The following is a 24625-nucleotide window of genomic DNA, read 5'->3' on the forward strand; positions in this document are numbered from 1 at the left end:
TACACAGAGTCATTCCACCAAAATGTTTAATCATTTCAAGGGGTAGCATATGATCAGGAACCGATGGTACTGAAGGAACAAGTCCAAGCTGCACTGAAGGCACTGGCAAAAAGCAAGGCTCCAGGAATTGACAGAATAGCAGTTGAGATGTTTCAAGAAGCAGATGCAGCGCTGGAGGTGTTCACCATCTATTCCAAGAAATATGGAAGGCAGCTTCCTGGCCAACTGACTGGAAGAGATCCACATTTACGCCTATTCCCAGGAAAGGTGATCCAACTGAATGCAGAAATTATAGAACAATATTGTTAATATCACAGGCACGCAAAATTTTGCTGAAGATCATTCAAAAAGGGATGCAGCAGTATATTGACAGGGAACTGCCAGAAATTCAGGCAGGTTTGAGAAGAGGATGTGGAACCAGGGGTATCATTGCTGATGTCAGATGGATCCTGGCTGAAAGCAGAGAATACCAGAAGGATGTTTACCTGTGTTTTATTGACTATGCAAAGGCATTCGACTGTGTGGATCATAACAAACTATGGATAATATTGTGAAGAATGGGAATTCCAGAACACTTAATTGTGCTCATGAGAAACCTTTACATAGATCAAAAGGCAGTTGTTTGGACATAACAAGGGGATACTGATTGGTTTAAAGTCAGGAAGGGTGTGCGTCAGGGCTGTATCCTTTCACCATAACTATTCAATCTGTGTGCTGAGCAAATAATCCAAAAAACTGAACTATATGAAGAAGATCAAGGCATCAGGATTGGAGGGAGACTCATTAACAACCGAGTTTATGCAGATGAATCAGAATCGACTCGATGGCACTGGGTTTGGTTTGGTTTTATGCAGCTGACACAATGTTGCTTGCTGAAAGTGAGGAGGATTGGAAACATTTACTAATGAAGATTAGAGACCACAGCCTTCACTATGGATTGCTCCTCAACATAAAGAAAACAAAAATCATCACAACTGGACCAATAAGCAACATCATGATAAATGGAGAAAAGACTGAAGTTGTCAAGGGTTTCATTTTACTTGGGTCCACAATCAACAGCCATGGAAGCAGCAGTCAAGAAATCAAATGATGCATTGCATTGGGTAAATCTTCTGCAAAGGACCTCTTAAAAGTATTGAAAAGCAAAGACGTCACCTTGAAGACTAAGGTGCGCCTGACCCATGCCATGGTATCTCCAATCGCCTCATAGGCGTGTGAAAGCTGAACAATGAATAATGAAGGCCGAAGAAGAATTGACACCTTTGAATTCTGGTGTTGGCAAAGAATATTGAATATGCCATGGACTGCCAAAAGAACAATCAAACCTGTCTTGGAAGAAGTGCAACCAGAATGTGCCTTAGAAGCAAGACTGCGTCTTACATACTTTGGACATGTTGTCAGGAGGGATCAGTCCCTGGAGAAGGACATCATGCTTGGCAAAGTACAGGGTCAGCAGAAAAGAGGAAGGCTCTCAGCGAGGTGGATTGACACAGTAGCTGCAACAATGAGCTCAAGCATAACAACAATTTTAAGGATGGTGCAGGACTGGGCAGTTTTTCATTCTGTTGTGTATAGTATTGCTATGAGTCCAAACCAACTCAACGGCACCTAACAACAACAACAACATGTTCATTTTTTATATAGTAGCTTTAGGATCATGGAAAAATCTTTCCCGAAACTAAAGATAAACAGCACAACTTTAAAGTAGTTTATGATATCAGTAACCTACCGCTGATAATAAAACAGGTTGGAAAGGTGTACTATCAGGCGAATATTCCAAATGTATGCCGGTAGTCCTTCCTTCTGGAAAATAAACATAAAACACAATACCAATGATAACACTCTTATCCAAAACGTCACAGGCTGAAGAAACACTCAATAGCTTCTCAGCACAAAATAATACTGTTAATATTAAAACAAATCGAGGAGTTTTCTACCTTTTACAGATGAACAGTTTATATATTCTTTTGGACGATTTAGAGATATACTTGGTATTTGATAATATCTTTAAAAGATGGTGTATTTTACACAATATTCACTTAAACTGGTTGCAAATAGTTGTCTCAAGGAGAACTAATGAGTGCTTCAAATAACCACCAGTCATGTTAGTAATAATTATTCATGTTCACAGATATGAAGATCTAAGGATGTTCACTCAGAGTTATACATAACAATGAAACTTAGAACAAACACATAACAACAGGGAATTGGCTAAATATATTACATACCCATATGCTACCAATAGCTATGATGGAACCGGAGAGTTTGAGAATAAAAACAGTTGGAGAACTTTCAAAAATGACTCACAGTTTACTTCCTTCACATGCTTTCTTAGGAAATTATTTCGGGATAAAAACAAACTAGCCCAGTGCTGCCAAGTTGATTCTGACTCATAGCGACCCTATAGGACAGAGTAGAACTGCCCCATAGAGTTTCCAAGGAGTGCCTGGTGGATTTGAACTGCCCTAGCAGCCATTGCACTTAACCACTATTCCACCAGGGTTTCCATTTCAGGATAGGCTGCAGAAAAATGAGTGAGCAAACCTAGAAAGTTAAAGACATGGGATCCAGGAAACAAAGACTCCAACCCAGGAGATTAATGATAGGAAGCGCCATGCCGTTGGGCAGCAGGCCTAGAGAGCAGCCTGTTTAGTCTGGAGCCAGAGGATGGAGAGTTTGGGGAGCAGGAATCTGAGAAAAGGTATTTCAGAGCTTTGATACTACCCTTGAGAAATGGAGCAACTCAAATAGGTGATAAAGGCAGATAATGCAAGGAAAAAAAAGGCAATTAGAAACACTAGGAATTAGAAAGGAATGCAATCCTGGTTGTGAAAGAAACCTATTTTAATATAATCAAAATGAACCCTTTATTTACTTCCTATGTACAGGATCACCTAGAGACAAAGGGAAACTTAATATGATTGTTGAATAAAATATAAATATTTTAAAATATAGGCAAGACAAAAATACAAGTTACAAATGACAGAAAGCAAAGTGGGAGAGAAGCAGACAGGAGATTAAAAAAACAAAACAAAACTATTGTCATTGAGTTGTTTTGGACTCATAGGAACCCTACAGGACAGAGTAGAACTACTCTACAGGGTCTCAAAGGAGCAGCTTCTGGATTCCAACTGCGACATTTTGGTTAACAGGTGTAGCACTTAGTCACTGTGCCACCAGGGCTCCTCTAACACCTCCACTTCAGAAAGTATCAAGAAATCCTATAAAACCAGAAATAAAGGTATTTTAAGTTTTAAAGGTAACAAAGAACTAAAAATAGTATAACTACATTGGGAGGAAGAAAGGAAGAGAAATAGAGCTGTAAGAGTTAAAGCTTTATCCATCATAGCAAAAATACCCCCCCCAAAAAAACCCCAAAGCTGTTGCCATTGAGTCTATTCCAACTCATAGTGACTCTATAGGACAGAGTATAACTGCCCCATAGGGTTTCCAAGGAGCAACTTGTGGATTTCAACTGCCACCCTTTTGATTAGCAACCATAGCTCACCACAGTTCATCATTATGCCACCAGGTCTCCAAAACTGACAAATCAAGAAGTGGTAGATTTAAAAGATGGGCCACATCAACTCCTTCCCTTCCCGCATGTACAATAATGCTCCTTTTATGAAGAGGTGGAGTTTTATTCAGCTCCCCTTAAATCCTGGCTGGCCTTAGTGATTGCTTGAACAATAGAATGCAGTGGAACTGCCATGCTGGTTCTTCTGAGGCTAGGTTATAAGAAGCCTTGAACCTTCTTACTGAATGGTTCCCACAGTGGCCGGCCCCCTTAGCTGGTGTTGCTTCTTTCCATTTCTTTTGGTTTCTTCCATGCCTCCCACCACCAAACCCTCCTTTCTCTTGAACACCTGGCTCTGTGTGACATCTTTGTTTCTTCTTGAAAGGCCAGCGACACCACCCTGATGGTGTGATTCCTGAGGCCTTTTTTCATTTGTTTTCTTTTGTCCTGTTCTGTTTGTTTTCTTTTCATGGCTTGGGAGCCCCATCTAGCCAGGCTGCACTGCACGGCTTAGGAGCCACTCTCCCAATCTGCACAGCCCTGTAGATGGGATCCCTGTGGGCATTTCTTTTTTTTGTTTTCTTTCTTTTTCCCTTTCTGTCTTTCTTCATTTCTCAGTTCTCATTTCTGTATATTTACCTTCTTTTCTTGTTTCCTCAATACCTGGTACTGCGTGACATCTATACCCCCTCCAGCCAGGCTATAGTGCACAGCCTGGGTGCCATTTCCCCAGTCTTCATGGCCCCACTGGTGAGACTCCTCGGGCTTTTCTTTTCCAAATTTTCATCTAGTTTTTTTTTTCTTTTCTCCATTTCTCATTTTCTCATCTTTCCACTCCAACGGCCAGCTCCCTTAGCACTCTTTTTTTTTTTTCTTTGTTTATCTTTGGCTCCAGTTTCTCTCTCCTCTCTCGCCTCTTTCCCATACCCCTATTAGCTCCACAGATCACAACTTCCCACCCCTTTCCTGCCTACCTGCACTGTGTGCTGAAAATCACAGCTCTGAGCAGCACAGGCACACCCTACTGGAACTTGTCCATCACTGATTCCTGGCCGGCCCTGTTGGCCCTAGTACATGCCACAAACAACCCATCCCAGACCCTCCCCTTCAGCTGGACCTGCCCTGCTACACCATAGCTGAGTGGCTTGTCCTGCCTATTGGACAAGAAGGTGAGAAGTAGTATGACTACAGATGAGCAAACAAGAAAGAATGTATAGCCCATCTGCTCTGACATAACCAAATAAAGCAAAAAAACCAGGATGAAACAAACAAATTTACAATCAAGAAATGAAGAAAATAACTACTGAATGTCCTGAAGACAGCAAACAATATCAAAACATATTAAAAAACAAAACAGGACAGGATGGTCCCCGTAGGTGTCCAAAATAAAACACCCTATGACTTTCCAGTAGAAGAAAAGGCACTAGGCTACCTGACATGGAATTCAAATCTACACTATTCAGAGCAATCCAAGAGTTAAAGCAAAAATGAGGAAAGAATAGACAAATTTTTGGAAAAAGCAGACATTCATGGAAAATATGGACAAAAAAATGGAAAAATTCAGGAAAACAATTAAGTTCACAACTAGAAACCATACAAAAACACCAATTATAAATCCAAAAGATAAACAACAAGATTTCAGAAACGGACAGTGTCATAGAAGACCTGAGGGGCAGGTTTGAAATGATGGAAGACAAGAGCGGAAAAATTGAAGATAAACACTTGAAAACAAGTCTGTTTCAGGAAAATTTAGGAAAAAGAATGAAGACAAATGAAGAAGCCCTGAGAATTATGTGGGATAGAATCAAAAGCAAAAATTTGTGTGTGATCAGAGTTTCAGAACAGGGATAGAAAAGGGAATACACAGAGAGGATCATTGAAGAATTGATTACAGAAAACTTCCCTAATACCATGGATGATGAAAAGCTGACCATCCAAGAAGCTCAACAAACCCCATGTAGGATAGACCCCAAAAGAAAAACACCAAGGCATATCATAATCACCCTTGCTAAAACCAAAGACAAAGAAAAAATACTGAGAACAGCTCAAGAAAAACAAAAAGTCACATACAAAGGAGAAACAATAAGACTAAGCTCTGATTATTCAGCACTAACCATGCAGGCAAGAAGGCAATGGGATGACATACATAAAACCTTGAAAGAAAAAAATTGCCAACCAAGAATACCATATCCTGCAAAACTTTGGTTCAAATATGATGGTGAAATTAGGACATCTCCAGATACACAGAAATTAAGGGACTATGTAAAACCAAACCAACCTTACAATAGTTATTAAACGGAGTCCTTTGGTCAGAGAACAAACAACATCAGACCATGGCCTGACTCTAGGAAGCAAGATTGTACCAGCCAGATACCAACTTAGGAAATTAACTCTCAAGTACTATCCAAAACCAAAACAATTCCAACAGGGAACCAGACACGTTAATCTGTAAATGACAGCAACGTCAGAACAATAAAGGAGAGAATAAACAGTATGGATATACAGCTTTCTAATGGAGAGGAAGGCAAGGCAATACCAAGCAATAATAGACTGGTTGAAACCTAGGAAGATAAGGGTAAATTTCCAGGTAACCACACTGAAGGTCGATAAACTGACTCGTCAAAATAAAGAAGAAAAACATAAAGTCTCCATAAAAACAAACTACAAAAATAAAAGAAATAAAAAATAAATCCATAAACAAAGGGAATTCAGCACAGGAGAGTAAGAACAAAGAAAATGTTAGCAGCACAATAAAAAGCACTACTAAATGACAGCAATAAACTCACACCTATCAATAACTACACTGAATGTAAATGGCCTAAATGCACCCATAAAGAGAAACTGAGTGACAGAATGGGTGAACACGCAGGATTCATCGAAATGTTGTATACAAGAGACACACCTTAGAAACAAAGATGTAAATGTATTAAAAATCAAAGGATAGAAAAAAAAAAATCAAGCAAATGACTACCAAAAAAGAGCAGGAGTGGCAATACTAATTTCAGATAAAATAGACTTTAAAACAAAATCCACCATAAAAAACAAAGAAGGGCACTATATAATGATTAAAGGGATGATCCAGCACAAAGAGTTAACTATAATAAACATCTACACACCCAATGACAGGCCTCCAAAATACATAAAACAAACTCTGACAGCACTGAAAAGAGAAATTGACAGTTCCACAATAATAGCAGGAGATTTCAACACATCACTCTCGGTAAAGGACAGAGAATCTAGAAAGAAGCTCGGCAAAGATACAGAAGATCTGAAGAGTACAATCAGCCAACTAGACCACACAGACATATATAGAACAGTCCACCCAACAGCTGCAAAGTACATATTCTTTTCCAATGCACATGGAAATTTCTCCATAATAGACCACATCTGAGGCCGCAGAGCAACCCTTAACAAAATCCAAAACATGGAGATAATATGAAGTATTTTCTCTGACCACAATGTCATGAAGTAGAAATTAACAACAGGAAGAGTAAGGGAAAAAAATCAATTACATGGAAGCTGAATAACACCCTGCTTAACAACCACTGGGTAATAGAGGAAATCAAAGATCGAATCAAAAAATCCCAGAATCAAATGAAAATGAAAACACATCATACCAAAACCTTTGGGACACAGCAAAGGCAGTCCTCAAAGGTCAATTTATACCAATAGATGCACACATCAAAAAAGAAGAAAGGGACAAAATCCAAATATTAGCTACACAACTTGAACAAGTAGAACGAGAACAGTGAAAGAAGCCTACAGCCACCAGAAGAAAGGAAATAATAAAGATCAGAGCAGAAATACGTGAAATAGAGAACAGAAAAAAAAACAGAAAGAATCAACAAAATCAGAAGTTGGTTCTTTGAAATGATCAACAAAATCGACAAACCGCTTGCCAAATTGACAAGAAAAACAGGAGAAAATGCAAATAACCCTAATAAGAAATGAAATGGGGGACATTACAACATACCCAACTGAAATAAAAATGATCATAACAGAGTATTATAAGAAACTATACTCCAACAAATTTGAAAACCTAGAGGAAATGGACAAATTTCTAGAGACACACTGCCTACCCAGACTAACACAAAATGACGTTGAATATCTGAACAGACCAGAAACAAGAGAAGGGATTGAAAAGGTAATTAAAAAAAAAATCCCAACCAAAAAAATCCCTGGCCCAGATGGCTTCGCTGGAGAATTCTACCCAACATTCAGGGAAGAGCTTACACCAGTGCTACTCAAACTATTTCAGAACGTAAAAAAGGAAGTGATACTTCCGAATTCATTCTATGAAGCCTGCATAACCCTGATACCAAAACCAGGCAAAGACACCACAAAAAAAGAAAATTACAAACTGATATCTCTCATGAATATAGATGCAAAAATTCTCAACAAAATTCTAGCCAATAGAATTCAGCATCATGTAAAAAAAAAAAAAATACACCATCACCAAGCAGAATTCCTACCAGGTATGCAAGGATGGTTCAACATTAGAAAATCAATCAGTGTAATCTACCACATAAATAAAAGGAAAGAAAGGAACCACATGGTCATCTCAATTGATGCAGAAAAGGTATTTGACAAAGTCCAACTTCCATTCCTGATAAAAACTCTCAATAAAATAGTTACAGAAGGGAAATTTCTCAACATAATAAAGGGAATGCATGCAAAATCAACAGCCAACATCATTCTTAATGGAAAGAGGCTGAAAACATTCTCCTTGAGAACAGGAACAAGACAAGGATGCCCTTTATCACCACTCCTATTTAACATTGTGATGGAAGTCCTAGCTAGAGCAATAAGGCAAGAAACAGAAATAAAGGGCATATAAACTGGTAGTGAAGAAGTTATACTCTCCCTATTTGCACATGGTACTATACATAGAAAACCCAACGACTCCATGAGAAAACTACTGGAACTAACAGATTCAGCAGACTAGCAGGATACAAGAAAAAACATATAAAAATCAGTTGGATTCCTATATACAAATAGAAAGGACAATGAAAAGGAAATCAGGAAAACAGTAGCACTGATAATAGCCCCTAAAAAAATAAAATACTTAGGAATAAATCTAACCAAGGATGTAAATGACCTATACAAAGAAAACCATAAAACACTACTGCAAGAAATCAAGAGATCTACATAAATGGAAAAACATACCATGCTCACAGACAGGTAGATTCAACATTGTGAAAATGACCATTCTACCCAAAGTGATTTACAAATACAGTGCAATCCTGATCCAAATACCACAACATTCTTTAAAGAGATGGAAACGCTAATCATTAACTTTATATGGAAAGGGAAGAAGCCCTGGATGAGTAAAGTGCTACTGAAGAAGAAGAATAAAGTAGGGGGACTCGCAGTACCTGACCTCAGAACCTCCTATACAGCAAAGGTAGTCAAAACAGCCTGGCACTGGTACAATGACAGATACATTGAGCAATGGAACAGAATTGAGAACCCAGATGTAAATCCATCCATGTATGGTCACCTAATCTTCGACAAGGGCCCAAAGTCCATCAAATGTGGAAAAGACAGTCTTTTTAACAAATGGTGCTGGCTAAACTGGATATCCACCTGCAAAAAAAATGAAACAGAACCCATACCTCACACGATATATAAAAACTAACTAAAAATGGATCAAAGACTTATACAGAAAGCCAAAAAGTATGAAGTTCATAAAAGAAGAAATAGGATAAATGCTAGAAAACCTAATACATAACGTTAACAGGATACAAACCACAACCAGCAACACACATGCTCCAGAGGCTAAGCTAGGTAACTGGGATCTCCTAAAAATTAAACACTTATGCTCATCAAAAAAACTTCACCACATGATCCGTCTATATGCTGCCTACAAGAGACACACCTTAGACTTAGAGACACAAACAAACTAAAACTCAAAGGATGGAAGAAAATATATCAAGCAAACAATAAGCAAAAAGGAGAGGAGTAGCAATATTAATTTCTGACAAAATAGACTTTAGACTTAAATCCACCACAAAGGATAAAGAAGGACACTACATAATGATAAAAGGGATGATTGATCAGGAAGACATAATCATATTAAATATTTATGCACCCAATGACAGGAGTGCAAGATACATAAAACAAATTTTAACAGAACTGAAAAGTGAGATAGACACCTCCACAATTATAGTAGGAGACTTCAACACACCACTTTCGGGAAAGGACAGGACATCCAGTAGGAAGCTCAATAGAGACACGGAAGACCTAATTACAACAATCAACCAACTTGACCTCATTGACTTATACAAAACTCTCCACCCAACTGCTGCAAAGTATACTTTTTTTTCTAGCGCACATGGAACATTCTGTAGAATAGACCACATATTAGGTCATAAAACAAACCTTTGCAGAATCCAAAACATCGAAATATTACAAAGCATCTTCTCAGACCACAAGGCAATAAAACTAGAAATCAATAACAGAAAAACTAGGGAAAAGAAATCAAATACTTGGAAACTGAACAATACCCTCTTGAAAAAAGACTGGGTTATAGAAGACATCAAGGAGGGAATAAGGAAATTCATAGAAAGCAACGAAAATGAAAATACTTCCTATCAAAACCTCTGGGACACAGCAAAAGCAGTGCTCAGAGGCCAATTTATATCGATAAATGCACACATACATAAAGAAGAAAGAGCCTAAATCACAGAACTGTCCCTACAACTTGAACAAATAGAAAGCGAGCAACAAAAGAATCCATCAGACACCAGAAGAAAACAAATAATAAAAATTAGAGCTGAACTAAATGAATTAGAGAAGAGAAAAACAATTGAAAGAATTAACAAAGCCAAAAAGCTGGTTCTTTGAAAAAATTAACAAAATTGATAAACCATTGGCTAGACTGACTAAAGAAATACAGGAAAGGAAACAAATAACCTGAATAAGAAACGAGAAGGACCACATCACAACAGACCCAACTGAAATGAAAAGAATCATATCAGATTATTACGAAAAATTGTACTCTAACAAATTTGCAAACCTAGAAGAAATGGATGAATTCCTGGAAAAACACTACCTACCTAAACTAACACATTCAGAAGTAGAACAACTAAATAGACCCATAACAAAAAAAGAGATTGAAACGGTAATCAAAAAACTCCCAAGAAAAAAAAGCCCTGGCCCGGACGGCTTCACTGCAGAGTTCTACCAAACTTTCAGAGAAGAGTTAACACCACTACTACTAAAGGTATTTCAAAGCATAGAAAATGACGGAATACTACCCAACTCATTCTATGAAGCCACCATCTCCCTGATACCAAAACCAGGTAAAGACATTACAAAAAAAGAAAATTACAGACCTATATCCCTCATGAACATAGATGCAAAAATCCTAAACAAAATTCTAGCCAATAGAATTCAACAACATATCAAAAAAATAATTCACCACGACCAAGTGGGATTTATACCAGGTATGAAAAAAAAAAAAAACTGATGGCACTTTTTATGCAAGGCTGGTTTAATACTAGAAAAACCATTAATGTAATCCACCACATAAATAAAACAAAAGACAAAAACCACATGATCTTATCAATTGATGCAGAAAAGGCATTTGACAAAGTCCAACACCTATTTATGATAAAAACTCTCACCAAAATAGGAATTGAAGGAAAATTCCTCAACATAATAAAGGGCATCTATGCAAAGCCAACAGCCAACATCACTCTAAATGGAGAGAACCTGAAAGCATTTCCCTTGAGAACGGGAACCAGACAAGGATACCCTTTATCACCGCTCTTATTCAACATTGTGCTAGAAGTCCTAGCCAGAGCAATTAGGCTAGACAAAGAAATAAAGGGCATCCGGATTGGCAAGGAGGAAGTAAAATTATCTCTATTTGCAGATGACATGATCTTATACACAGAAAACCCCAAGGAATCCTCCAGAAAACTACTAAAACTAATAGAAGAGTTTGACAGTCTCAGGTTATAAGATAAACATACAAAAATCACTTGGATTCCTCTACATCAACAAAAAGAACATCGAAGAGGAAATAACCAAATCAATACCATTCACAGTAGCCACCAAGAAGATAAAATACTTAGGAATAAATCTTACCAAGGATGTAAAAGACCTATACAAAGAAAACTACAAAGCTCTACTACAAGAAATTCAAAAGGACATACTTAAGTGGAAAAACATACCTTGCTCATGGATAGGAAGACTTTAACATAGTAAAAACCATCTATATATACAATGCACTTCCGATCCAAATTCCAATGTCATTTTTTAATGTGATAGAGAAACAAATCACCAACTTCATATGGAAGGGAAAGAAGCCTCGGATAAGCAAAGCATTACTGACAAAGAAGAAGTGGGAGGCCTCACTCTACCTGATTTCAGAACCTATTATACAGCCACAGTAGTCAAAACAGCCTGGTATATGGTACAACAACAGGCATATAGACCAATGGAACAAAATTGAGAACCCAGGTATAAATCCATCCACATATGAGCAGCTGATATTTGACAAAGGCCCAGTGTCAGTTAATTGGGGAAAAGATAGTCTTTTTAACAAAGGGTGCTGGCATAACTGGATATCCATTTGCAAAAAAATGAAACAGGACCCATACCTCACACCAAGCACAAAAACTAACTCCAAGTGGATCAAAGACCTAAACATAAAGACTAAAACGATAAAGATCATGGAAGAAAAAAGAGGGACAACCTTAGGAGCCCTAATACAAGGCAGAAACAGAATACAAAACATTACCAGAAATGATGAAGAGAAACCAGATAACTGGGAGCTCCTAAAAATCAAACACCTATGCTCATCTAAAGACTTCACCAAAAGAGTAAAAAGACAACCTACAGACTGGGAAAGAATTTTCAGCTATGACATCTCCGACCAGTGCCTGATCTCTAAAATCTGTATGATTCTGTCAAAACTCAACCACAAAAAGACAAACAACCCAATCAAGAAGTGGGCAAAGGATATGAACACGCACTTCACTAAAGAAGATATTCAGGCAGCTAACAGATACATGAGAAAATGCTCTCTCTCAATCATTAGCCATTAGAGAAATGCAAATTAAAACTACGATGAGATTCCATCTCACTCCAACAAGGCTGGCATTAATCCAAAAAACACAAAATAATAAATGTTGGAGAGGCTGCGGAGAGATTGGAACTCTTATACACTGCTGGTGGGAATGTAAAATGGTACAACCACTTTGGAAATCTATCTGGCGTTATCTTAAACAGTTAGAAAGAGAACTACCATACAATCCAGAAATCCCACTCCTCGGAATATACCCTAGAGAAACAAGAGCCTTCACACAAACAGATATATGCACACCCATGTTTATTGCAGCTCTGTTTACAATAGCAAAAAGCTGGAAGCAACCAAGGTGTCCATCAACGGATGAATGGGTAAATTGTGGTATAGTCACACAATGGAATACTACGCATCGATAAAGAACAGTGACGAATCTGTGAAACATTTCGTAACATGGAGGAACCTGGAAGGCATTATGCTGAGCGAAATGAGTCAGAGGCAAAAGGACAAATATTGTATAAGACCACTATTATAAGATCTTGAGAAACAGTATAAACTGAGAAGAACACATACTTTTGTGGTTACGAGGGGGGGAGGGAGGGAGGGAGGGAGGGAGAGGGTTTTTTATTGATTAATTAGTAGATAAGAACTGCTTTAGGTGAAGGGAAGGACAACACTCAATACATGGAAGGTCAGCTCAATTGGACTGGACCACAAGCAAAGACGTTTCCAGGATAAAATGAATGCTTCAAAGGTCAGCGGAGCAAGGGCAGGGGTTTGGGGACCATGGTTTAAGGGGACTTCTAAGTCAATTGGCAAAATAATTCTGTTATGAAAACATTCTGCATCCCACTTTGAAATGTGGCATCTGGGGTCTTAAATGCTAACAAGCGGCCATCTAAGATGCATCAATTGGTCTCGACCCACCTGGAGCAAAGGAGAATGAAGAACACCAAGGTCACACGACAACTAAGAGCCTAAGAGACAGAAAGGGCCACATGAACCAGAGACCTACATCATCCTGAGACCAGAAGAACTAGTTGATGCCCGGCCACAATCGATGACTGCCCTGACAGGGAGCACAGCAGAGGACCCCTGAGGGAGCAGGAGATCAGTGGGATGCAGACCCCAAATTCTCATAAAAAGACCAGACTTAATGGTCTGACTGAGACTAGAGGAATCCCGGCGGTCATGGTCCCCAAACCTTCTGTTGGCACAGGACAGGAACCATCCCCGAAGACAACTCATCAGACATGAAAGGGACTGGACAGTGGGTGGGAGAGAGATGCTGATGAAGAGTGAGCTAATTATATCAGGTGGACACTTGAGACTGTGTTGGCATCTCCTGTCTGGAGGGGGAATGGGAGGATAGAGAGTGGGAAGCTGGCAAAATTGTCACGAAAGGAGAGACTGGAAGGGCTGATTCATTAGGGGGAGAGTAAGTGGGAGTAGGGAGTAAGATGTATGTAAACTTATATGTGACAGACTGACTTGATTTGTAAACGTTCACTTGAAGCTCAATAAAAGTTAATAAAAAAAAAAAATCTCATACTGCCAAAAAAAAAAAAAGCAAAGATGTCACGGTGAGGACTAAGGTACACCTGATCGAAGCCGTGGTATTTTCAGGCACCTCATATGCATGCAAAAGCTGGACAGTGAATAAGGAAGATGGAAGAAGAATTGATGCATTTGCATTATGGTGTTGGTGAAGAAATTGAATATGCCACAGATTGCCAAAAGAACAAATACATCTGTCTTGGAAAAAGTACAGCCAGAATGCTCCAAAGAAGGGAGAATGGCGAGATTTCATCTCACTTTGGACATGTTATCAGGAGGAGCCAGTCCCTGGAGAAAGACATAGTGCTTGATAAAGTACAGGGTCAGGAAAAAAGAGGAAGACCGCTGACAATATGGATTGCCAAGGTGGCTACAACAATGGGCTCAAACATAGCAACAATTGTGAAGATGGTGCAGGACTAGGCAGTGTTTCGTTTTGTTGTACTCAGGGTTACTATGAGTTGGAACCAACTCAAGAGCACCTAGCAACCACAATAGCAATACAGATAGAAAGGTCCCTGGGTAGCGCAAGCCGCTTATGCTTGACTAGTAACCTGAAGGCTGGCAGTTCAAACCCACCCAGAGGTGCCATGGAAGAAAAGCCTGCAAATCTGTTTCTGTAAAGATTACAGCCAAGAAAACCCGATGGAGCAGTTCTATTCTGTAATGCGTGGGGTTGCCATGAGTCAGAATGGAGTTGATGGCAACAGGTTTGCTTTGGTTTATACAGACAGAAGAGGATTCTTAAGCTTTAAATTACTCCACCAGAGAATTTTAAAACTTCAGTAAATAGAGAGAGGTACAAAAACAGTGACCAAAACATCACATAACCTATCTATAACTTGTAATACTCTAAATCAAAGAATTTTACTTTGCAGTATTTCTTCCTTAGGGCAAACCTTTGAAAGCTATAGGTAATTTGCTTCTATTCTTCACTTGATGTTTTTTTTTTAGTTGTGATTACGAAATCTTTTTTTTAAGGGAAACAGTCTAAAGAATAGTTGGAATAAGTATCAAGTCAAAGTGCTTTCCAAATACCAGTTCTCATTCTACACACGACAAGGGATTTCATCCCGGTTTGCACAATTGTTTTGTTAGGCTTCCTTAGTATACCAAAATGCACACAGTGACTTAGGGATTCACTGCATGAAAAATACAGTAAACGTAGGGTCTGAAAATAGATACATCACAGAATTTCTTTGCATGGAAACATACATCATTTCATCTACTTTTTTCTATTTTGGTTCCCTGTGAATAGATTCACTTTAATTAGTTAAATTTATTTCATACTAAAACAACACATCACAGGAAGCCATCAAAGAAGCAACAACCATCTTTTCCAAAAAAATTGCTCTTGATTTCCTTTATGTATGAATTTTAGTAAGTAAGGCAACAGATGCTTTCTTCTTCAAAAATCCAGCATGTATTTTATTGGTTTTAAAAAATGTATGTATAAGTCCAAAGATAAAAACAGTATTTATCCCACATAATTAAACATCCAACTTGCCAGTCCATGCACAGCCAGACATTTACTAAGCCTGTGGTTTCAGTGGCCAGCAGAGAACAGCAATTCATAATATTCACATTTAAAAATGTGTGCAAGTAATCCATTGCCTTTCACCAGCTTATACTCTTTTCATAACACGTTGATTCTGTGGCTCATGTTCAGAGAACATATTTCTAAATTACAGCCTGATATTGAACTCACCTGTGTACCCACACACATTCTTTCCAGAGTTAACCTGTGTTTTGTTAATCAGTTTGCATCCCTTTTTTAGAAAAAGTACTTAGGAAACAAAGTGCCTATGTACTAAATATCTAAGACCTGTAAAAGGAAGAAGCCTTTGATGCATCTTAAAATGGTAATATTAAACGGTTACAACATTTAAGAAAGTAGTAAAAATCTTAAATTTGCCACAGGATCAGAAAAGGATGTTTTCTATTGTCGTTATTAGAATTTCAAACTAAAAAACAATATTTTTAACTATTATCTATTAAAATACGAAAAAAAAAGGAAGGAATGAACAGTAGGAAATACCAGTATAAATAGCCTATTTCTTCAGAAAAATAAAATGATTACAGATATCTTTTGGGTTACAGAAACAGTTATTTTTATACATTAAAAACCATACAGTTTTTAAAACATTTATGTTATTTAAATTTATGACTTCCAATGGGTGATGTGGAGAGATGCTTTGATATACGTGATTCTTGCAGAAAGAATGCCAAGGTGGCTTCTTAGTCACTAAGCTGTCTTTGCGGAAGTGAGTATAAAGAAAAATAGAAGAATATTAATACGGATTTGTATGAATGTGTTTAAAATCCTCAAAAATCACAAATATCCAGTAATGTAAAAATCACTATCAAAGGCAAAAAAAAAGCCATAAATTACATTTAAGTTTTAATACATGGACTTTTTTTTTTTTTTTTTTTTTTTTTACCATATCCATTACTTAAAATTTATAAAGTTCTAGTTTACATACATGTTTTACTTCCAAATATATAATTTCAGCTTGGTGGTATATCTGGGTTGAAAAACAATTGATTATCAAGAAACCAAACAAACATGCAAGGGATATTAAATTGCTAATTTACAAATGTATATGTAGAAAATTAATTTTAGATACAGAATTTAATATGCTTTACTGCCTGAAACTTACTGCGAGAATCCTCTTTAAGCTCAGTCCTGGAATTCTGATGAAGTCTCTGAGCAAGACACTCCATTACTGCAGCCTACTTAACTAGTGGACATGTCATTGAGCAGAAAAAAGTAATTTCAGTGGTTGTGTAGGAATCTATACCTTCCCCTGGCTGCTAAATCATAAATGCATCTAGAAAGTCAGACAAATGTCTACATCTACATAATCCTAAAAGTTTTAAGTAAAAATTCAAAATATTAGGGTTATTTATCTCTCTCAAAATTTAGACACGTGTTAAGCTATTATTTTCTTTAATAAACAAGGTAACATATCACAAAAGTGATCCCTGAATGAGTTTAGAGTTGGTCTTTACAAATTAAGAAATGTCTGTTTAGACTTAACGTTCCCCCTGCAGTCACTCTACCCAGTCTTTTCTGCTTGTTAGTTAGGCTATTGCAAAATGGCACTCACCAGTACAAGGAAGCATAGATACAGCGCTGCGCAAGAGTGAATTACAAAATAAATCCTACCAATCACTCTCCAGTAGAAAAGGAGAAGCAACAAATCTGTAAGAAGGAAAAAGTAATAAGATGTTACACAGGGAGGAGGCTGCACTGTTTTGCAAATGTATTTACCTCTTTCTTCTGCTACCTCCTCACTGTCTACTCTGAGCCCACAGCAGTTTGTTCATACCTCAGCTAGGCCAACAACCCACTTTTTTGTAATGTACCTGCTTTAATAGAACTGTCTCACCCACTCTGGTGTTGAGGGGCATTCGTGGTTCAGTGCTGGAATTCCCACCTTTCATTCGGGAGACCCAGGTTCGATTACCAGCCAATGCACCTCATCTCAGCTACCACCAGTCTGTCAGTGGAGGCTTGCGTGTTGCTACGATGCTAAACAGGTTTCAGCACAGCTTCCAGACTAGGACAGACTAGGAAGAAAGGCCTGGCGATCTAATTCTGAAAAAGCAGCCAATGAAAACCCTATGGATCACAATGATGCCATCCCATTGTATATGGATTTGACAGTACGTATCTAACAACAACAATACCTACTATATTGTGGTTCCTTCAGGATGAGAGCCAAGCTGTAGGAATTTTATACTTGCAGAATCTGGCACCAAACCAAAAACCCATTGCCATAGTCAATTCCAACTTATGGTGATCCTGTGTGTTACATAGTAGAACCAATCTCCAAAGGATTTTAGCCAAGCAAAACCATTTGTCATACCCAGGGACCTACAGTGTCTGGCATATAGGCATGTAACATAATATTTGTTGAATGAATAAATGGATAACTTGTTTCCAGCACTAAATAAAATGAAAATATTATCAAATAATTTTTTTTTAAAAAAGCTTATGTTACTGATTTTCATCATTACATTAATTCAGACAGAGATAAGATGGCGGCAGAAAAGGTAGAAAATGACCAACTGATTTATGCCATAAACTCAACAAAAAATATAGAAAATGAACAAAGGACAAGTTAAATATTAACTGAAAATGGCAAAACCACCATAAGGTCATGACATCAGTTTTTCCCTAAAAGTTCCTGAATCAAAATACCATCATTTAGGAAATATAAAGTAACAGAAAAGTCTCAAAATGTCAATGTAACTGTTTATTTTTTGTCTTTTTAACCAACTAGTTAAAGTGAAATTTAGACATGGAAACAAATAGCTAACATGGATGGACGCCAGGGGGAGGATTCAGATTTTGTGAGGTCGAAAGCTTATACACAGTGGGACCTTCCCTTATAAAAATAAAAGTCACAATTAAAAAATTAGATACGAACACTTACAAAGAGAAAACATATCGAATTACAAATGTTAAAGAGAAAACAAATACCACACATGTGAAATATCAGGAAAAATAACAGAAAAGCCCTGGTGGCGCAGTGGTTAAGAGCTTGGCTGCTAACCGAAACACTGGAAGCCAAAATCCACCACAGGCTCCTTGGAAACCCTGTGGGGCAGTTCTACTTTGTCCTGTGGGGTTGCTATGAGTCAGAATTGACTGGATGGCAATGGGTTTTTTTTGTTTTTTTTTTTTAATTAACTGTCTGACGTATCTCTCCAAGTACAATTTCCCTACATATTTTGCTGCACACTCTTTGGTCATCAATCTATATGACGATTTGATAATGTTTTCTATACAGAGAATAAAAAGAATTCACTTTCCATTCAGCTTTTAAAAATAGGAAGAAAGCTGCATTGTTATGCAAATTACTGAACTCTTTCCTCTGTCAAATCATCACTTCTTTGAGCTCCATAATCATTTAAAAATCATTTCTTTCACAGCTGCAGAGCTCTTGTTTGTAAATTTTTTGGATTATCTTCTTTGAGAAAGGAAACCCTGGTGGCATAGTGGTTAAGTACTATCGCTGCTAACCAAAGGGTGGGCAGTTCGAATCCGACAGGTGCTCCTCGGAAACTCTATGGGGCAGTTCTACTCTGTCCTGTAGGGTCTCTATGAGTTGGAATTGACTCGACGGCACTGGGTTTGGTTTGGTTTTTGGTTTATTTGAGAAAACCTTTATCAAGTTTCTTTCATACAAGATTTCCTGAGTAGTAACTCCTTTCTGAATTGACACCGTTCATTAACCAGTGTGTGGTGCGTTATGAATTTTGTGTTATCCTGGACAAACACAGCATTTTGTGTCAAACCAGAAAATCTTTTTCCAATGTGTTCACGTGATTTACTCTTATTTTAATGGGATTATTAAATAATCCAATAATTTATTAATTATTTCTATGAAAAATTTATCTCTTCCTCTTAATGAATTACTGCATTTTGGTATTATCTAATTCTTTTGGTTACAATTCACTTCTCAGTGGCAGGAAAATGATTATTGATTTCATTACTTATCATTTTTGTTTCATATTCCATTATTTTTATATTCTCTCAATTTTTAAATAAATTTGAAAGTTACAAAAATAAAGTTCCTATATAAATATATAAACGTCCAAATCAGGAATCTGTTATCTGTCTCTTGTTTTATGAGGTGGTCCCATTATCTTGTGCAGTTAAAATGACATGTTTCCAACTTTACCTAATTGTACAAATGCCCTTTGTCACTCCAGCTCCATCTGACACGAGGGGAAAAATGAGAGGTGAATGTGGAGTAGAAAAAGTCTGCATTTTAATTGGTCCTGGCTAAAACAGCTTACTTTTGCAAATCTTAACAAAACAAAGCAATCAGCATAGGAGCACAATTCAAGGGTCCTGAAAGTGAGGGACTCTGAAGCGTAAATTTCTTTAGCTTCACAGTTAATTCCACCTTACAACACAAAGGGACAAAGAAACAAAACAAAATAAAACCCAAAATCATTGATTCCCCACTCATGGCAACCCCATGTTACACAGTAGAGCTGAGCTCCACGGGGTTATCTTGGCTGTAATCTTTACAGAAGCGGATCACCAGGCCTATCTTCCATGGCACCACTATGTGGCTTCCAATTGCCAACTTTTGGTTAGCAGCTAAGAGTAAACTGTTTGCATCACCCAGGGACCTACAAAGGACCTGCCACTAGTAAAAAATGTCCAGACCTCTGTTCTCCAGACTTCACTCTGCAGCTGTGATCTTCATCTAAGATCAGGCAAAGTTGAGAAAGCCAGCTTTTTTTACTTTGTATGGATTCCAAAAGCTTCATCCTCCAATAAAAAACAGCATACACTATGCATTCTTTGTACAATTCCCCTAGTATTTTGAAAAGAAGTAGACAGGAAACCACATATCACATACCAGAAATGAGGTAGCCTGTAATAATAGCAATATTCACATTCCCAAGCCATGCAGCATCCCTGTAAATATTGAAAAAAAAAATTTTTTTAGCACATGGGTTATAAATGATGCCTACTTTTTTTTTCTATTGAGATTTAAATATAATAAAAACACTTTCTGTAGTTTCTCAAATCTTAAGTTGCCATTTTCAAATATGGCGCTATAGACAGAAGCATCTTGCCGTCCCTCTGCAGCAAAGACCAGAAAAACTAAGTAAAACAGATACAAATGTCAGTCCTGGAACCCTAAGTACCAAGTGAAGGAATAAAGAACTCGATCAAGCACTGAATGAAATACAAAACTGCAAGAGAACAGAGAACTAGGAGAGCTACAGAGTGGAGGTCCCATACCAGCTAACATGGCTGGATTCGCCATCTTGGGCGTCAGCCGCCAAAGAACTCAGACAGGGGAGTACAGGAAGGTGACTTCACAGAGCTCCCAACAGAAGATAGAGCACCTGGTAACCAGGGATACATGTTTTCTCACCCCACACCCTTTTTCCCTGTACAAGACCTGCCACTTACCATCAGGCCACAGTGCCTCAGCTGGAGAGATACCAGCTCACTGCAGCCTGGATTCGCCATCTTGGGCTACAGCCTCCTAAGAACTTAGACAGGAAGTAAGGGAAGGCAACTCCATGGAGCTCTCAGCAGGAGACAGAGCGCCCAGTAACCAGGGATAAATGTTTTCCCACCCCCTACACTTCTTCCCTCTATGCAGTCCCTGATGCTTGCCAACTGCCCATGGTTGCTCAGCTGGATAGACTCTAGCTCACTGCCATCCGGGTCCACCCCCGCCCCCACTGGACAGCACCTCCAGCCCCATTTTTTTGGGGGGGGGGGTGGTTATATTTTTTGATTGTTTTCTGGGTTGTTTTCCTTTTTTTGTGTTTTTTGGCTTCTTTTGTTACTTCTCTAGCTCCACATGCCATTCCCTCCACTTCATGACAGGCTGTGATTTTTTTGATTTTTTTATCGTTGTTTTTGCTTTTCTCTCTCTCTCCCTTTCTTCCTTCTCTTTCTCCAGCTCAGCTAGCCCTGTGTGCTATCTCCTCCCCTTCTTGACAAAACCAAACCAAACCCATGCCATCCAGTCAATTGTGACTCATAGTGACATAGGACAAAGGGTTTCTAAGGAGCAGCTGGTGGGTTTGAACTGCCAGCCTTTTGTTACCATCCAAGCTCTTAACTATTGTGCCACCAGTAATAGCCTGTGATGTTTTGGTTTGTTTGCTTTGTTTGTTTTGTGTGTGTGTGGTTTGTTCTTTTACTTATTTCTTTGTTTTTTGATTTTTGTGTGTGTGTATCTGCCTTTTTTTTGTTGCATTTCTCTCTATACTTTCCTTCCTTCCGTGTGTCTGGCCCAGGCAGCCCTGTGTGCCATCCCTTTCCCCACTTGATGGGCTATGATTTTTTGGTTTGTTTGCTTTCTTTTTTACTTTTTTTTTTTAATTTGTTTGCTTTTTGATAGAGTTTTTTTTTTTTTTTTTGGCTTTTGTGTTGCTCCTCTCTCTCTCCCTTCCTTCCTTCCTTTCTTTTCTCCCACTCACCTAGTCCCATTGCCATCCCCTTCCCTTCTTGATGGGCTGTGATTTTTTAATTTGTTTGCTTTGTCCTTTTTTTTCCTTCTCTTCCTTTTTTCTGTTTCTTCTCTCTCCTTCTGCTCCCTTCTCCCACTCACCCAGCCTTGTGCACCACATCTGCCCTTTCTGGAGGGGACATGCTGCAAAGCGTAATTAGAGAAACACTGCACGTGGCCTCCCTGGGTCTGCACGGCCATCAATGACCAGCTCCCTCAATGCCATTTTATTTATTGTTTGGTTCTTTTTGTCCCCTTTTTTTTTTTTTTTGGTATTCTTTCTCTTCTACCTTTCCCTTCCTTCCTTTTCTCTCTCCCATCCATCAAACCCCATGTGCTGCCACCAGCTTCTTGGAAGGCTGCACTTTACCACTTAGCTAGAGAGCCTCTGGCACAAGGTCTCCCCAGGTCTGCACTGCCCCCACAGGCGAGCTCCCTCAGTGCCATATTTTATATATTTCTGTATCTTTTCCCTTCTTCTTCCCACTTACACCCTTCGCTGTCTCTACCCTTTCCTGATGGGCCATGCTGTGCCACCTGGCGAGAGAGACAGCAGCTTACTGCCACCCCATTTCCGCCCCACCCTCAACAGACAGCACACTCACCATCATATTTGTTTGTTGTTGTTTTTATTTGTCTGTCTAGTGGTTGATTTCTTCTCTCTCCCCTTTTTCCTTTCTCCCGCCCACCTAGCCCCATGCGCCACTTACGCTGCTTCTCGACAGGGTGAGCCACACTGCTCATCCAGAAAGCCACCAGCACATGGCCTCCACAGGTCTGCCCCACCCTCAGCAGCCGGATCCTACAGTACTGCCATTTTACTTTTTCCTTTTTATTGTTTTTTTACTTCATTTTTGACCTTTTTTCTCTTTTTGTTACCTGTGTTTCTTTCTTTTCCTCAAACCACCCAGTTAGCTCTGCATATCACATTCTCTCCTTTCCATCCTGCATATCCGCACTGTGCACCAAGTGCCACGCACGCGAGTGGTATTGACATGATTTACTAGAGGCTTTCCTGCACTGCCCCCACCCCGAGTCTCATCCCATCTCCCCCAGATCGTAATGCAAACTACCCCCATCCAACCCCTCAACCCCTGCTGGACCCGCCATGCTGCACCAGGCTGAGTGATCACCTCTACTCACTTGGACAATGTCCTGAGAAGCATCGTGCCCACAGACAAGCAAGCAGCAAAAAACATACCCAGCCCACCTGCCCAGAAATAAGAAAATAAAACAAAAAAGAAAGACAAAACAATCAAATCTACAATCACTAAATGAAGAAAATAATTCCTGAATGTCCCAAAGAGAGCAAACAATTCAAAACACATGAAAAAATAGGAGAGGATGGCTTGAGAAAGCAAGTAACCAAAATAAAACACTGGAACTACCTGATAGGAAATTCAGAACGCAAAAATTCAGGATTCTCCAACAGATGAAGGAAAATGCAGACAAAGATAAGGAAAAAGTAAATAAAATCATGGAAAAGACAGACGAAAAAATAGAAAAATCAGGAAAAAATGTCAAAATAAATAAACAATTAGAATCCCTACCCAAAAAGCAATTAGAAATCCAAAGGATAAACAAGATTTCAGAAACAGACAGCACAGTAGAAGGTTTTAGGAGCAAATCTGAAACAATGGAAGATAGGATCAGCGAACCTGAAGACAAATCCTTAGATACCACTTTGTTTGAGGAAAAATCAGAGAAAAGAATGAAAAAAATGAAGACACTCTGAGAACTATGTGGGATACAATCAGAAGTAAAAATTTGCGTGTGATCAGAGTTCCACAACAGTGGGAGAAAACAGAAATTATAGAGAGGATCATTGAAGATTTGCTGAGAGAAAACTTCCCTAATACTGTGAAAGATGAAAAACCAAGTATCTAAGAAGCTCAATGAACCCCATATAGGATAGAACCCCCCCAAAAAAAACACCAAGACATATCATAATCACACTCACTAAAACCAAAGACAAAAAAAGAATCCTGAGAGGAGCTTGAAAAAATAAAAAGTCACATACAAAGGGGAAACAATAAAACAAAGTTCTGATTACTCAGCAGAAACCATGCAAGCAAGAAGGCAGTGGAATGATATATATAAAATTTTGAAAGAAAAAAACTGCCAAGAATAACATATGCTGGTAAACTCAAACATAAATCATAAAACACACAAAAAGAGTTCAGCAGAACTGAAATGATCCTGTAGCACTAGTACGAGCAGGCATATGCTATTCCCAGGATAATCTCAGCCCACAGCCTCTGAGGAAATCTTGTAGACTTCCTGTCCAAGAAGATTCATTTTAATCAAGATCTCTAGAAAATATTCTTGGATGGTTATGAGGGTGAGGAGGGAGGGAGTATTCACTAATTAGATAGGAGATTAGAACTATTTTAGGTGAAGGGAAAGACAACACACAAAACAGGAGAGGTTAGCACAACTGGACTAAACCAAAAGCAAAGAAGTTTCCTAAATACAACCGAACACTTCAAAGGCCAGTAGTAGCTTGGCGACCAT

The 24625-nt window shown here is 38.5% G+C and overlaps 1 protein-coding gene across 1 annotated transcript in view; it reads right to left on the bottom strand.

The window, feature by feature from the left end:
- Nucleotides 1-1639: 1639 nt before the first annotated feature.
- LOC111752888 (TLC domain-containing protein 4-like) overlaps nt 1640-24625 on the bottom strand; it is a 58710-nt gene continuing 35724 nt past the window's right edge. Inside the window, exons 4-6 of the mRNA XM_023558395.2 lie at nt 20495-20553; nt 17219-17313; nt 1640-1803 (exon numbers count right to left, since the gene is read on the bottom strand). Of these exons, the coding sequence (XP_023414163.1) occupies nt 1726-1803; nt 17219-17313; nt 20495-20553 (232 nt within the window). The 3' untranslated portion in view covers nt 1640-1725. The remainder of the gene's footprint in view (nt 1804-17218; nt 17314-20494; nt 20554-24625) is intronic.

Source organism: Loxodonta africana, chromosome 3 (genome assembly GCF_030014295.1).
Source record: "Loxodonta africana isolate mLoxAfr1 chromosome 3, mLoxAfr1.hap2, whole genome shotgun sequence".
NCBI classification, from domain to species: domain Eukaryota; kingdom Metazoa; phylum Chordata; class Mammalia; order Proboscidea; family Elephantidae; genus Loxodonta; species Loxodonta africana.